Source organism: Rhipicephalus microplus, unplaced genomic scaffold (genome assembly GCF_043290135.1).
Source record: "Rhipicephalus microplus isolate Deutch F79 unplaced genomic scaffold, USDA_Rmic scaffold_13, whole genome shotgun sequence".
NCBI lineage: Eukaryota > Metazoa > Arthropoda > Arachnida > Ixodida > Ixodidae > Rhipicephalus > Rhipicephalus microplus.
The window spans coordinates 21,455,728-21,470,929 of NW_027464586.1; the positions used below are offsets into that span (position 1 = coordinate 21,455,728).

The following is a 15,202-nucleotide window of genomic DNA, read 5'->3' on the forward strand; positions in this document are numbered from 1 at the left end:
TCGGCGACATGACAAAAAATAATGCTCTATTGTTTCCGATTCTGAACAAAAGTTGCATAGTGGTGATATCGCCAGACCAGCCCTATGTTAATAGAAATTTAACGGGAGGACACGACATCTAAATCTAGTTATTATGGTTTCCAACTGTCTTGAAAGCGCACGCCGGTCATCGTCGTCGGCGCGCGGCCAATTTTCGTCGCCGGCAGCGGCGGGGAAACCGAAACTAAAAATTCAAAAGGCTCTTCTGCCACAGGTTACTGAATTTGTTGAAATTCAGGAATTTTCATCCAAATAGCGTAAATGACACTACATAGATGTGTCGACATCATGATGAATGCAAAGCGTTTTATAAAATAGTTTTTTATTTCAATTTCATAAAAAATAACGCGCATTTCAATCTATGTCCATGTTCTACCACAAATGTGCAGCACTTTGCTTGTTTTTTTTTTATTTAAGATGCAGCAGTTTGTTTCTGTTGTTGCCTACGTCATACTTCATGAAACCTTCTTTCATTGAACATTGAGCAAGCACTGACGCACGTCACTGAGTTCGCTTTTTCTGAATTGGATCTCACTTTTACATTGTACGCTGCACGAAAAAAGAAGCACCTCTGCTACGAGTTTTCTTATTGCGATTGCAGGAAACCGCTCTTTTGAGTATCTGTCATGCCTTGAATGTAACTTTCCTTCAAACGAATCAAAATACCTACTCTTCACAGTGTGAGAATGTTTTATGCAGCGGTATAAAATGCGCAAGAAAACAAATCTGCGCATTTAGTCAACTAGTCCTCACCGCAGTGTTCAATGAATGAAGTGTAGACATGGGCATGGGCGAGGCAGAAGGTGCAAAAGGGGCACTTGACCCCTTCAAGCCGCACCAGCACTTGCTACCCACTCTAGCGACACCAACACGACCTCAGCCGTGATGCAAGTTGAAAAAAGGGTTTCCATCCCCCCCAAGACAAAAACCTGTCGATGGTCATTTGTGCAGATGAGAGCAAATGCAATATTTGCTCAGATACACAGTCCATACTGGTCACGACCTGGACGCCCGTTGACCACGCCTGCAGAGAACGTAGACTCTTCGACCCCTTTGTGCTTGGTCAGGGGAGGGGGACAACCGTTGAAGGTGAGCCTCATTAAATTTTCTCTTAAAAAACGTCACAAATAAGAATGCTTTATAGGTATGTATAAAACATTCAAATTTTAATGCTTTTTTGTAGCGTGTACACGTGCTCAATACCCATCAGCTGTGTGAGACAATTGAAATCGCAACTACCATTCGGCCGCGTCTGCTGCTACCGGGTGGCACGAACCTTTTGAGGGCCAAAACCATAGATAAATAAAGGTTAAGAGTGGACACTCCCGTAGACCCCAGTGGCCCAATCGACCCTAGCACACCTAGTGGTTGGCGAGAGCAAATGGCGTGCGCTTTCTGTTTCGGTTTCACTGGCGCAAATTTTGAATTACTTTGCGTAACCGACGTTCGGCTATGACGAAAGTTCACGATTTCAGACCACTATTCATCGCCCAAATGGATAGTTTTTGTAGGTCGTTTTGATTTAGCGATTCCCTGTTTTGTTTTGTTCAGTGGTTCGTGCGAATCGGTCGTGACGTAATTTTTATTTTTCGATTAAGTTTATATAATAAAAAGAAATGTAGGTAATGATAATTCACTACGGTTTTATTCATCACGCTCGTGTTTTTCTTTTGGAACAAGTGATCAATGTATATATCAGTCAAAGAAACAGAGCATCCGCAATGTTTTATTCAAAGGCAAGGTAGAGTATGAGAATATAAAAAGCACAATATGACAAAGGTAGACAACAAATGCATCTCACCTTACAAATAAATTGTAACAAATATTGTAACAAATACATAGAGAACACAGACAACGCACACATCGCTAGAGTTGGCAGAAGCCGAGAAGCTGGTGAAGTATGACACACCGGGCCAGTGGGTAAGTAAGGATCTATGGCAAAAACACAGCGCACAATGCTGATGAAGAAGGAAGAAGTGACATATACACAGCAATGAAGTCGCGAATCACGCCTGGGGTTAACCGAAATAATGCATAGAAAAAAAGAGCGCACAAAAACCACACGACACAATATATCAGAAAGGCAAAGGTGCAGTGTGCTGGCTGTGCTTAAGAACAGCTAGTCCAAAATGAAAAAAAGCAGACTTAATGCCTGCTTGTCCTCAGAAAGGTAGGGCTTTGCAGCTTGCTCACTACGTGAAAGACAAACTTTATGCTACAATACTGGCAGGTCTTGTGGCTTATGTTATGCGTTGCCTTCATCAAAAACTTAAGATCCCAAGTGATTTGCGTCTGGGTGTTGCTGTGACGCTTGCGAGCTAAAATAGATTGTAGTCATCAATTTATCCAGAATTGTGGACCTTAATTGGTGCTACGAGAGCGGTAATACAGGGCTAATAAATAGAAGAAGGAAACCACTTTGGCTCATTATTTTTCACAAAGGCTCTACATCGTACGTTATCACTCGCAAGCTATATAAAAATAAAATGGCAGCGTCCGCAGCCCCATCAAACGCTACAAGTTTGGGTATTCTTTTGAAAATTTTGATGGGCGAGATGAGGAGGTTGATGAGAAGCTAAAATACGAAAAGCGTGATAACGTGAACCGTGCCCACTTCATACTGTGTTCCTTACCCGCTCGAAGACATTTCAACAAGCGGTTTTGTTATCGATATAATACTTGAGCTGGAGAGATGAAGCATACACAGTGACCAAGCGAGCCACAGTGAAGTGTACAGTTCGCCCGCATTTGCTACAAAAATACAGAAAGAATACCCAACATTCTTTTTAAGCTTATGCAAATCACTTCGAGCGAATACACAGTGTCCCTACTCCTAATGGCGGGTAACCTAAACAATGTATGCAACGAAGGAGTGGCTAGTCCAGTTGAGCTGAATATAAGCATATAGGACCATAATGAAGTCTGCTGTAACGAAGTAATAACATAACAAAGCTATTGCAGGATTCGGCTCAACTCAAATACTTTAGTGTAAACCCGCCGCTAATTGCTAACCTTTGAGCTTGTCAAGCTGTATGCCCGAGATTGAAGACTGGAACCTAACCCTATCCAAGTTTCGGTTCACAAAACGCACATGCCAACATAAAAGAACCCGGCGAAACAATTTCAGAAACTTCGCGTGACACCCAGCAGAGCAGAAATGAAAATCACCAACACTTGACAGATCGTGATACAAAACATCGCACACTTTCAGGTGATGTGCAGTGGCCTCAATTATGGCAAGAAAGTCAGATTCAAGTTGTTGTACGTATGCAAAAGCTGCTTCTGATGGCACAGCGAGATTCCCAAAAAGTTTGCTGGGGACGTGGTATGCTTTGAGCATTGTGAAATACTGGTGGGTACCCTTAAGCGTCTCACTGTCGTCTTTCAGTAACTGTGGGCAACTGCAACCATCACATGCATTCCGAAGGAAGTGTTTGATGAGAAAACCAGCTACATAATATGCAGCAGAGTCATCGATAATATGGGAGTGAATGTTTGTCGCAAGTTCAGAGAGATCGTCTAGAGCGGGAAAGTCGTCAGGCTGTGGCTGTGCACACCTCATTATCCACAAGAGACGCACTGGTGAGGGAGAATGGCAAGAGCTGCTCCTGGAGGAGGTCACATTCATCATCCTCGACATTTCCGTATTCTGACAGCTTGAAGAGTTTTCTTATGCAGATGTGCTTCAGGCCACAAATAAATTGTGCTACATTGGGGTTGGTGTTGCAACCCTGTTTTTGCCTAATGTGGCCAAATATGTTCTCCAGAGGATCCTGTTGAAGCCTGCGTGTTAACAGGTATTCAAAATTGTAATTTTTGGAAAGGTCGTCCCATAGTTGACAAATTGCCTGAATTGTAATTTGCCAACCTACGATGGTTTGTGGTTGACGTCTGCCAGCAAACTGCCATGATGCAATCCAGGGAAGCTGGCCTCGGAGGAAGTCAATCAGCTCTGAATCATTTTTCATGATTGCATGCCGCAGCTTTTGCGAAGTTCTTTTTTTACTCGAGCTGTTCAAAGCATCGAAAATCCTGTCCATACGATCACAAAATTGAGCTGTAGTGATGGCCGAGGCAGGAAGCACCTTCGCATACACCATTGCCGTGATAGCAATCGAAACTGATGCACTGAGGACCTGAGTTGCTCTGCTGACCTTCATATTAGAAAAAGGTTTCTGATGAACGTGCCGTTCAGTCAACTTTGGAGCCAATCGCAACCGCAACTCATGTGAGGATTGGTAAAGGCTTACAATGTGCGACCAGTTAACGATGTCATCCCCAATGTATAACTTGTGTGCTTGGACATTATTGCGCGTTGCTTTAATTAAATGCGGAACATCAAAAATGTAATATACCCGCTTACCATTAACTCCAAAAAAGGCTTTGCTACAGTCACTCTTAGTTGGTTAGCGAGACTTACATTTGAACTGCCCTGGTCACAAATGACTGCTTTCACTGCAATATTAATGCTCCTAAGCTCCAAAATGAGTGACACCAGCAAGTTATGCATAACAGATGATGGTGTTGATGTGTGCCCTATAGTAAAAACAACCGGTTGAACCCACTTTCTCGAAACGCCAACAAGAAGAAAAACCAGTGCTCGATCAGCGATGGTTGAAGTGCGATGAGTGCCATCATCTGTAAAACCCTGGACAACGTCTCTTGCAGCATCATAGTACAAATTCTTTTTGAGTGCTATTTCGTCGAAAACTAAAGCGCACACTCGGTCCCGTTCATTCCAAGCTTGAGTATTTGTTGCAATGGAAGAAAGGATTCCTGGAATTATGCCTGGAGTCATCTTTACATTAGCTAGCCATTTCCTTAATGAACGCCGGGAGGGCAAAGAAAAATATGGAGCCAGAAATCGGTATGCTCGCGGACCTCGGAAGTTTAAGTAAAGAGCGAATTTCTTGAACCACACGGGAAACCGCTTGCCCTTGCGTTTGGGCCTCAAGCGAACATGTGCAGAAAGAAGTTTAAAAACCTCCTCGGTGACGTGCGGTCGGATAACTTCAAGGGACTTTGAAGTCGATGACGGTGCTTGGTGAGGCTGTCTCCGCAGTCTTTTGATAGTTTTCCGCTGTGCTGCTACTTTGGCTTGCAGATGTTTAATGGTTTGCTTGTACTTCATTGATGGAGACATTGTCGCTGGCACACAGGAACGCACTGCAATAAACAAAAAAATGGATGTAAAAGCGAAGAACAACTAATCCCATACGAGCACTTCCCTCGATCTATAAGACCCAAGGTGCACAACTTTCTGTGGTGCAAAGTTTTCGATTCCACTACCTAAAAACAAACAATTCACAATGTTGACAATGCACAAAAAAAATTAAAATCACTGAGAGCCCACCCTAACATTTTGTAAGTGCACACGTAGTGTCCTTTTGAGGATAGTTTCCTCAGAATGTCCTAAACATAAAATAGCACATTAAAAACAGCTGCAATAAAAGCATAGTCACCATTTTCTCTAGGGCACTCAGGCGTGGAGCTGTTAGCGGAGACGTCTTCTGGAGGGTCTTGTGAAGCTTGTTCAGTGCCTCGGACAGTGCTGTCGGAACAATCTTGCGAGCGGCCTGCGGAAGTCTCTATATCAATCCACTCTGGTGTTGAAGTGAACATACAACTTACCAGTCACACACGTTCCTTTTGTGACAGCTGAGCGACTGGTTAAGGTTTTCTCCGGCAAGACGAAGTCAGCAGAAATTCTTTCACCAGCTACAAGGGAGCTGCCACCTGCAGAGGTTTGGTCAACAGTCAATGTGGGTAAAAAAAAAAAGAAATCGCGACACTGAACGCACCCTGTTCATCGGGGCACCTCAATGTGTGGGAGCCGCTTTTTGAAGCCTCTACCGCAGGTCCTGAAGAAATGAAATTACGACAATGTGTCAGTAAGAGGCTTAAAATAACACAAACGGAAGCTCATCCGCACCTTGCAGTGCAGCTTCTGCAGCCATGTCACAGTCACTACTTGAAGCGACGCTCAGAGAACCTGCATATATGTGCAGTTGGTACAAGTTACAAAGCTTGTAGCATGGGGAAACTTAAACAGCTCTTTCAAACGCATAAATTGGTCGAACGTGGAAGAAAAGAGAAGGCACCAACTAGGAAACAAGTAATTTGTGATTTTTGGAATTATCAACAGTGGCAGCTTTCACTGATGAAAGGTATACGTACATGTGCACTCAGGCTTGAAGATAACGTGAAATAGCCCTTTAAAGCCTTTCAAAACAAGTTGCGCAGGTCCAGAGCATCAAAAAACGACAGAAATGTAAAGCTGCTGTTAGGAAGGTAATAGCCCACAATTCACAAAATTTAAGACTTTTCAAGTGTTACTTCTATAGTGAGGTTTCTCCATCGGCTACAAAGATCTTCACGGTTAACTGTCGCCACTGATTCAATACAAGTGGCTGCTATTGCATATATTTGAGTTTCAGTCAATCACTTACATGGTGCAGCTGGTTGCACACTGGGAACAGCCATTCTTGTAAGCCTTGTGTGCCCAGGGTCCATGAAACTTTGAGCAGTAAAATGGTCGCTACAAACCCTGTACGTTGCGTACAATAGGCTGGCCGGCTTACTCAGGAGATCATCGCGTCCAGCATACTACATCCATGCTTTCATCCTGTATTGGCAATGAACTATCAGCTGAAAGGAGAAGTGCTTGAATAGTGATTTTTTATTGTTACCCTCACTTAGCAAGTACGAACAGTAAGCCTACAGACATGCAAACCATACAAAAGCTTTAACACACCTGCTGTCCCGTGGTACGCGGAAGAAACTCGTCCCAGGCTTCTTGTGGGTTCTGACATTGTTGAAGCACCACGATACACAGCAGTAGCTGCCGTAGCTTGAACCGCCGGACGGCATGGCATCAGCGCGGTCTGAAAATGTTAGTAAGTGAATGCTTCGCTGTCAAATTACGAAAAAGATATGTGCACGTCATGAGTGTACCAGCAAACCCCTTTGAATGATTAGCTAATCGATGCACAATACAAAACCAGTGATACATCTCTGACCCATAAAACTCCAACTTACAAAGATATACGTCAAGACCACGTACAAAGATCTTCAGAAGTTTCCAGGCCGCTATCCCTTGTAATGCAATGGTATCGCGGCCTGGGAACTTTAGAACACCTTTGTACGTACGCAGTATCAGCAGTACATTGGGAAGATAAATCGTAGTTGAAATTTATGCGGTAAAATTATATTGGAAACGTCAAAAAAATTTGTGAGCAGCTTGCACTAGTGGCACAAGGCTAGCGAAAAAACGAAGATGATGGCCACTTGGCTAGTCCAGATTTGCCTCCGGCACACCAAGAATTATTCGTGTTCCGAGCCTTCGGGAAACGCGTCGTGAAGCATGGGAGGCCCAGCGAACGATTCTCAATATTTTGCACCGAGCCACCGAGCCTATGACCTAGCTCATAGCCTCCTATATTTTTTTGTGCCCGCGCATTAGCGCTAAATACATACGCGCCATCCGTCCCTTATAGTTTTGGCGCTCGCCGCCAGATGCCGCACCGATCCCATAATAACAGCAGACGACGCGGCCTATGCACGCTTGCGTTTATGACGGTCTAGAAACCGTCTACATTGCATTGGATTATGCGTATACGTTAAGAAGTGCGCACACACCAAATTTTTAACACAAGCACTGTATGCAGAATGCAATGTGAGCTTTGTTATTTGATTTCGCGCTCAAAGCTTGAGCACTTTTCGAGACAATGGTTTGACATGAAAATCTTTTGCCAAGTCGTGTTTGTCAGTCACACTCGTCGCGAAGTTCAGAAAAAGTGGGCGGAGAAACTTCACGAGCACAACCTCCAAAAGTTTTTTATGATGTCCCGGGGTCGAGCACTTGAGTTTGTCACGTTTCTGTAGTATTTGCGCGGCGTTGTCAACGGCAGCCTTCAGTGGCTGATTCATCTTTCTCGCTCTTGCGAGGAAAACTTCCGCGTAATTCTTTAGAGAATTTAGAACCATTACGAGCTCAGTTGACGGATACAGGAGTACACCTGGGTGGATATCTCCACATTCAATCAGAACATGCTCCGCCGTTTCCTTATCTTTCCCGCAGCATGTGCATTGTTCTTCTTCTTTACTGAATCTTGCTTTATAACTACGCGTTCTAAGGCAACCCGATCTCGCTTCAAACAGTAAAGCGCTTCCCCTTGAATTATCGTAAAATGCCTCCCTCCTTATTTCATTTTTGCCCTTTCGGTAGTTACTCAAAGCCGGTTTTTTCTCCATAGCTGCCATCCATTCTCTCGTTTTGCGCCTCGGCGCTCCGCCAGGAGCGCTCGCATCCCATAATAGCTCGGGGGACGGCGCTGAGGGACCGACCGCTCGGGCACAAAGTTATAGAGGAGGCTATGCCTAGCTGCCCAGCTATGCTCAGCGCACAGACGCTCGCGTCCGTGGCAGACGCAGCACGCGTCGCCTCGGCTTGACGCCGTGCCGCCTTTGCTATACTGCATACGTTGCACAATGTTCCCGTCTAGCCGCCGCATAGAGCCACAAACTTTCTTTTTAGCGAACCTCCCAGTCCTTACAAGCTTCAGAAAAAGGTTACAACTGCGTGAATGAGACGCCACGTAAGAAACAAACTCGCACACACGAAGCGCAACGTGTGTGTGCAGCTTTCTATGTTTGTTGCATGGTGTCTTATTCGCGTAGGCGTAACCGTTTTATGAAAAAATGACCCAACAAGACCAACAACATGTCATTCAACAAGCTCCGCTTGAAAACGTGCCTCACCTGTTATCTCACGCACGAAAACGCCGACGCCGCCGACGTGGACGAAAGCGACGAAAGCTTCTCGCTGTCAGTCATGCATGGGCTTGTATAGTACACTGTAGCTTGTCGCTGGGTGTATGGTGTTTATGACAGTACGGCTGAAGAAAAATAATCGCGTAAGGTGTGTTGAATAAATTGTTTTTATGTATAAAAAACATACCAAATTTGAGAGTATACTTATTAATTTGTGAAAACAATTTTGTTGCATTAATTATAACTGTTTTTTTTTTTTGCGCTTGCGTTCTCTGACGTTTGGTGAGAGCACTAGTTCGTTACGTAGACGTGACGCACTTCCTAAGGCCAGGTTTCGCGGAGTGTCCGCTCTTGTCTTCTTCTTTCTCTATGCCAAAACCACGGAGGAAGGATGGCCAAAACGCTCGGTCCCAATAGCCGATTAAAACCGGCTTGACTTGGCTTAAAATGTATGAATAGGCGGCGACAGAATCGCTGTGTTGGAGAATGTTAGCGAGCTGAGAATACAGGAAGTCGCGCTAGAGGTAACAGATAAATACAAATATCTGGGAGTATGGATAAGCAATGGGACCGAGTACCTAAGGGAACACGAAATATACGTGACGACTAAATGTAACAGGAATGCAGCAGTGATGAAAAATAGGGCACTGTGGAATTACAATCGGTATGATGTTGTGAGAGGAATATGGAAAGGGGTCATGGTTCCTGGGCTGACGTTCAGCAATGCCGTCTTGTGCATGAGATCAGAAGTTCAAGCAAGATTAGAAATTAAGCGACGGTGAATAGGCAGGCTTGCTTTAGGAGCTCACGGGAGTACACCAAATCAGGGAGTGCAAGGTGATACGGGATGGACATCATTTGAGGACAGGGAAGCTAGCAGCAAGATAAAATTTGAGAAGTGATTGAGAGAAATGGGGGAGGAGCGTTGGGCTAGGAAGGTTTTCAGCTACTTGTACATGAAGTATGTCGATACAAAATGGAGGAAGCGAACCAGGAAGTTGACTGGTAAATACTTGGAAAACAGCAGGTGGCCAAACCAAAACAAACTATCGGTTAAGAAGAAAGTGAAGGAAACGGAGAATGACGTGTGGAGAATTGGCATGATTAAGAAGTCTGCACTAAAGATCTATCGAACTTTTAAGCAGGAAATTGCCAAGGAAAGGATCTATGATAATACTCGGGGTAGTTCTCTACTGTTTGAGGCCAGGACGGGAGTATTGCGAACCAAGACACATCGGGCCAAATACGAAGGGGTAGACACAGTATGCAGTGCGTGTGGAGAGGAAGAAGAAACTGCCGAACACTTGATAATGTTCTATAAAGGGTTTAGGAGACAAGACAAGGGTTTCACCGTATTGTTCAGGATGATGGCGCAGAGTTTTTCAAAGCACTGGGGTTTAGGAACAGGGAGGGAAAAATAGACTTTAAGCTGGTAGATTTAACTATAAGGAGGTTATCTGATTGGTGGCTGAAGTCAAGGCACGCGTGAAAAATTAAACCCTTCACTGCAAAGTACGAATCCTCAACCTCACTATTTAAAGGGAAAAAAAAAGATAAATCTAATGATTAGTTCACTAAGTAATGCGGCTAGATGGCGTCAGCCGCCGCCTGATCTAAAGGGTACAGGCACATCCATCCATTTATAGACATTTTTTATTTATTTATTTATTTATTTATTTATTTATACAATACTGCAGACCAATTTAATGGTCCAAGCAGGACGGGCAGAAAAAAAGAATGTTCATGCACATACAATGCAATGCAAAAAAAAAACAATGAAGCAACAAAACGCAGAATTCACTTAGAACTACAAAATAAACAAGCCACGGTGAAACCGACTTTTCACACAAACATAGCAGGGTTTCCCATCCAAATAAAACTAGAAAATCACGCACAACTTCAAGTAACATTGCTAAAAACCCGATCGTCAGTAATTAAAAGTTTCTAAAATGATCGTGTAGGGCTGTCATAAAATTTCCACTAAAAATTCTTTCTGGCAATTTATTCCAGTCATCTACCGTGCGTGGAAAATATGAAAACTTAAAGGTATTTGTTCGGGCAAAGAATGGGGATAAACTGTGGGTATGTGTGTGTCGTGTTTTCCTCGTGGTGGACGGACTAATGAATGGAGTGGGTGATAATCCAGTCTTACACTTAATTAGGGATTCCATAAAAGCTAAGCGGGCAATTTGGCGTCTAATGTGTAGTGGTTGGATTTTATTGAGTGTCATGATACCTGACGGAGAATCACTTCTTTTATATTTATTATAAATAAAACGAACAGCCCTCCTCTGAACCTTCTCCAATTCTTTAATGTTTTTGTTTGTGTACGGGTCCCAAACAACCGCTGCATACTCTAGTTTAGGCCTAATTATGGAATTATACGCTAAAAGCTTAACGTTACTAGGTGTACATCGAAGTTTATGCCGTAAAAGACCAAGTTTTTTTAGCGCTGAAGAAGTTACCTGCTGAACGTGGTCGTTCCAATCTAATCTGGAGTTCAATACGATACCTAGGTATTTAAACTTACTAACCTCCTCGATTAAGGTGTTTTTAATTTTGTACCGGAAAGTTATGGGGTTTCGTTTCCTGGTTATACGTAAAAGAACTGTTTTTGTAGTGCTAATTTTCATGCCCCATTTGTCGCACCAAGATGATATGTCACATAAAGCCCTATCTAGCCGATGTTGATCAGAAGCAGACTGCACTTCAGTATAAATCATGATATCATCCGCGAACATTCCAATATTCACAGTATCACCAACCACAGACACTAAATCATTAACATACAACAAAAAAAGCAGGGGCCCCAGCACACTTCCCTGGGGCACACCTGACGTCACTGTTAGAGAAGAGGAACAAGTACCATCGATGTCTACAAATTGCGTTCGATCTTTCAAATATGAATTAACCCAGGACAGGATTTTGAGGACGTTTAGGTGGTAAGAACCATACAGTTTCTCAAAATTAACTAGAAGGCACTCTGGCGCTGCGATCGTTCAGCGACCATGGGAATGATGGGTAGTACTGACAGTACTGTACGCACATTTTCCTAGTCTTCGTACTTGCGGCTTTGTTTATTGCTGTGTTTCGGTTTTGTTTTGAAAGAAAGAACGAACCCTTTTGAACTTAGGGACTTGATTAAATAGTAAGCTTAAAAGAATAAGGTTGTGAAGCACAAACGGTGAACATTTGCTAATTTATGTTTTCGTGAAAAAGCAGCTCCAAGCCACACGAACACACACGGAGCCAAAAGGAGGCCAGAAGTACGAAAATTAGACAAATGTGTGTACTACCCATCATTCTCATGCTCGTTGAAGTGCCGTGCGTTGCAGCTCTCTTAGACACTAGCGCCAGAGTTCCCTCTAGTTAGTATTGTGGGAAACTCTATGGTGAGAACGAAAGGTCTACCGTAAGGTTTCTCACTAACTTGTGAGAATCTTTACCGTGCGGTGGTTATTTCTCCGTGGTCTTTGCTTGGCCTGGAGCTGTAGGCATTCATGAGAACCGCCTCAGTGCATGAATACGTGGTCTCGTTCTGTAATACTGTCTATAAGCAATGTGGTAACGACTTGCCCGATCATGGATGTATGCCATACGTGTATGTCTGGTAAGTGCGTGTGTTGCGTAAGGATCGATGTGTCGCTTGGGTGATGTGTATGCTTGTGCCAAAACTTTCATTGAAGCTTCGTTGTTGTGTCGGCGAACGGCGTCCGACGGCGAGGGCCCGATGACTGAACGCGAGACGCAACGTGCGCCGGCACGCGCCCCCGACACGCACAGTATAAGTGACTTGACCGGATCCCGCGGAAGCCCAACAAAGACTGAGCCGGCCAGCGGCCGTTTATCGAACGACACAAAACGGACACGTGGACACACGTGATTGGCTGCATGCAATCACGTGTGTGCCGTTACAGACGACGTCTGTTGACAGAGCACACACTAGGGCGCACGTGCGCGCGCCACTCACAGGTGGCGCCGCGACACCACATCATCCCCCCCCCCCCCCGTCGAGAAAATGAGCATTATCAGAAGGTAACACTAGAGAAAGTCCCAGGATCTCCACTAAGGAATGTTCACGCCACACGAGCGGCGGGGAGCACAGTTCGCGCACAGGCACAAGTGGCCTAATACAACAGATACGTCACACATCTTGTGAAACGAAATACACTGCAAAAAAAACACAGAACTGAAAGTTTCCTGCAATGTCGTGGCTGGGCCCACTAGCCACGGCATTATAGGAAGAACTCTTTTGACCTTACGTGACAAAATCTTTGAGCCAGTCAGGTCGTTTTGTCTGATGGCGCGGACGCAGAGAAGTCTCAGTAGAACTTGTTGAAGTGCGACCAGGTTCGGTCGTCTTTGAAAACCTTGTAGCCGCTTCACTTTCCCCCTCCCCAGGGTTGAGATTACTTGAAAAAGGTACCCGCACCGGGTCCTACTGACTTCCCAACGTTCCTTGGGGAACAACTGATTCAGACCCTTCGCTAAAAGAGATCTCTGACGAATCAGAGTCTGGCTGAAAACTGGGGGTGGAGCCCTGCAACGTAGGTGCACCAGGGGACTGACTGCCACAAAGATCTAAACTGGAATAAGAGTAAATAAGTTCTTTAGGTGTAGTAGAAAGGGCGGCACTCTGGAAAGAATCCCTAGGAATTCTTGTTAACTTGGATGCATTCCACACTTTTCCGTCACTGAGGAGAAAAGTGGACGGCGCAACCTAAGCCTTCACTGTAAGAGGCCTATTATACTTGAAAAAGCCTTTCCTATGAAGTATTATCTTAACCAAATCGCCGACCTTTATGCGGGTTTGCTGCGCACCTTTCCTTTTGTCAAAATACCCTTTGCTCTTATTCTGTTTTGCAGCAACCTGATTCCGGACATGAGGCAACCATTGGGCGACTCCGACACTTTAGGACGAATCCTAAAGTTGCTAATGTCTACTTTGGAACGAGGTTGTCGACCGTGCAGCAAAAAAGCTCGAGACAGGCCAGTCACCGCATGTGGTGTGACCCTATACGAACTCAAAAATTGTGTGATGCTCCTCGAGGCATCTTTACCTTCAGGTCTGGCTACCTGCAAATGTTCCTGAAGAATCCTGTTAAGGTGTTCTATTTGACCGTTGGCCTGGGGGTAATAATTGGACGAAAATATATGACGGATGCCCTGTTCCTTTAGATATTCCTGAAATTGTACAGAGACAAATTGTGGACCATTGTCAGTTCCTAAGAACTCTGGTAGCCCTTCCCGGCTAAGCGACGATTCCAACAGCTTAATGAAATCCTCTGTGGAGATAGAATTCGTGCCAAGAACCTCAGGCCATTTTGAATATTAGTCGACTAAGGTAACAAGATACCTACGAAAAGATACATTTAACTGGCCGACAATGTCCATACCCAACTTTTGCCACGGCCCTTCAGGCCATTCAATGGGCTGCAACGGGGCTACACGCGGCTTGGCCGGCTTGTCTGTCAGCTGACAGATGTGACAATGCTTGACATGTTCTTCTACAGAACGATCCATTTGGGGCCACCAAAACCTTTCACGCAGAAGTTGCTTAGTACGTACTATCCCTTGATGATTTTCATGTGCTAATTGGAGGAAAGTAGGTACCAGAACACTAAGAATGACTACACGGTCACCACGCATGGGTAATCCGTCAACACAACAGAGTTCACTCTTAACATGAAAGTAAGCCATTAACTCATTGTTTATATGCTTTTTAAAAGGTCAGCCCTTGGATACACATTCACAGACTTTTTGCAACGTCACATCTGCACTCGTTGCAAGATGGACGGTTTCTTTGTCAACTACAGATGTCACTAAAGACACTATTTCTTCACCCTTGCTAAGTTCTGGACAGGTCTGAATTGGCAGCCTAGACAGGGCATCAGCAACCACATTTTCTGAGCCCTTGCAATATTCTATGTCAAAGTTGTAATACAAAATTCTAGCTGACCACCGCGAAATCCTTAAAGACCGTCGGCCTGCATCACCTGCGGCTAACAAAGCAACTACAGCCTGATGGTCGGTTCTAAGGGTGAAACGTCTACCCCAGAGGTAAATACCTTTCACACGCGAATAGACAGGCAAGCGCCTTGCGTTCACCCACAGAATACTTTCTTTCAGTATCTGACAAGGTTCTCGACGCAAAGGCTACTGTTTCAAGCTTAGGACCATACCGCTGCTGTAACACAGCCCCGATGCCCACGTCAGATGCATCGGTTGTAACCACCACAGGTAGCTCAGGATTAAACACCTTAATGACAGGTGAACAAGTCAGGCGCGTTTTCAACTGGTTAAAACTGCGTTGGGCATCCTCCGACCAGCAAAACTTTTGACCCTGCCTGACCATGAGACGAAGCGGTTCAACTAGGTCTGCATAGTGATC

General features: G+C 44.6%; 1 protein-coding gene across 3 annotated transcripts; it reads right to left on the minus strand.

The window, feature by feature from the left end:
- Nucleotides 1–1,732: 1,732 nt before the first annotated feature.
- LOC142784027 (uncharacterized) lies at nucleotides 1,733–8,900 on the minus strand. 3 transcript variants are annotated; one of them, XM_075882648.1, is made up of 7 exons: nucleotides 8,800–8,900; nucleotides 6,794–6,923; nucleotides 5,972–6,687; nucleotides 5,841–5,900; nucleotides 5,671–5,775; nucleotides 5,502–5,615; nucleotides 1,733–5,205 (listed from the first exon to the last, which is right to left on the minus strand). In XM_075882648.1, exons 3-7 carry the CDS (start codon nucleotides 5,994–5,996, stop codon nucleotides 4,364–4,366), a joined length of 1,146 nt encoding a protein of 381 aa, XP_075738763.1. In that variant the 5' UTR covers nucleotides 5,997–6,687; nucleotides 6,794–6,923; nucleotides 8,800–8,900; the 3' UTR covers nucleotides 1,733–4,363. The 3 variants fall into 3 exon arrangements, with proteins under 3 accessions (XP_075738763.1, XP_075738765.1, XP_075738764.1); XM_075882650.1 differs by having other exon boundaries at nucleotides 5,502–5,775; XM_075882649.1 differs by having other exon boundaries at nucleotides 5,972–6,923.
- Between the last annotated feature and the right edge of the window lie 6,302 nt (nucleotides 8,901–15,202).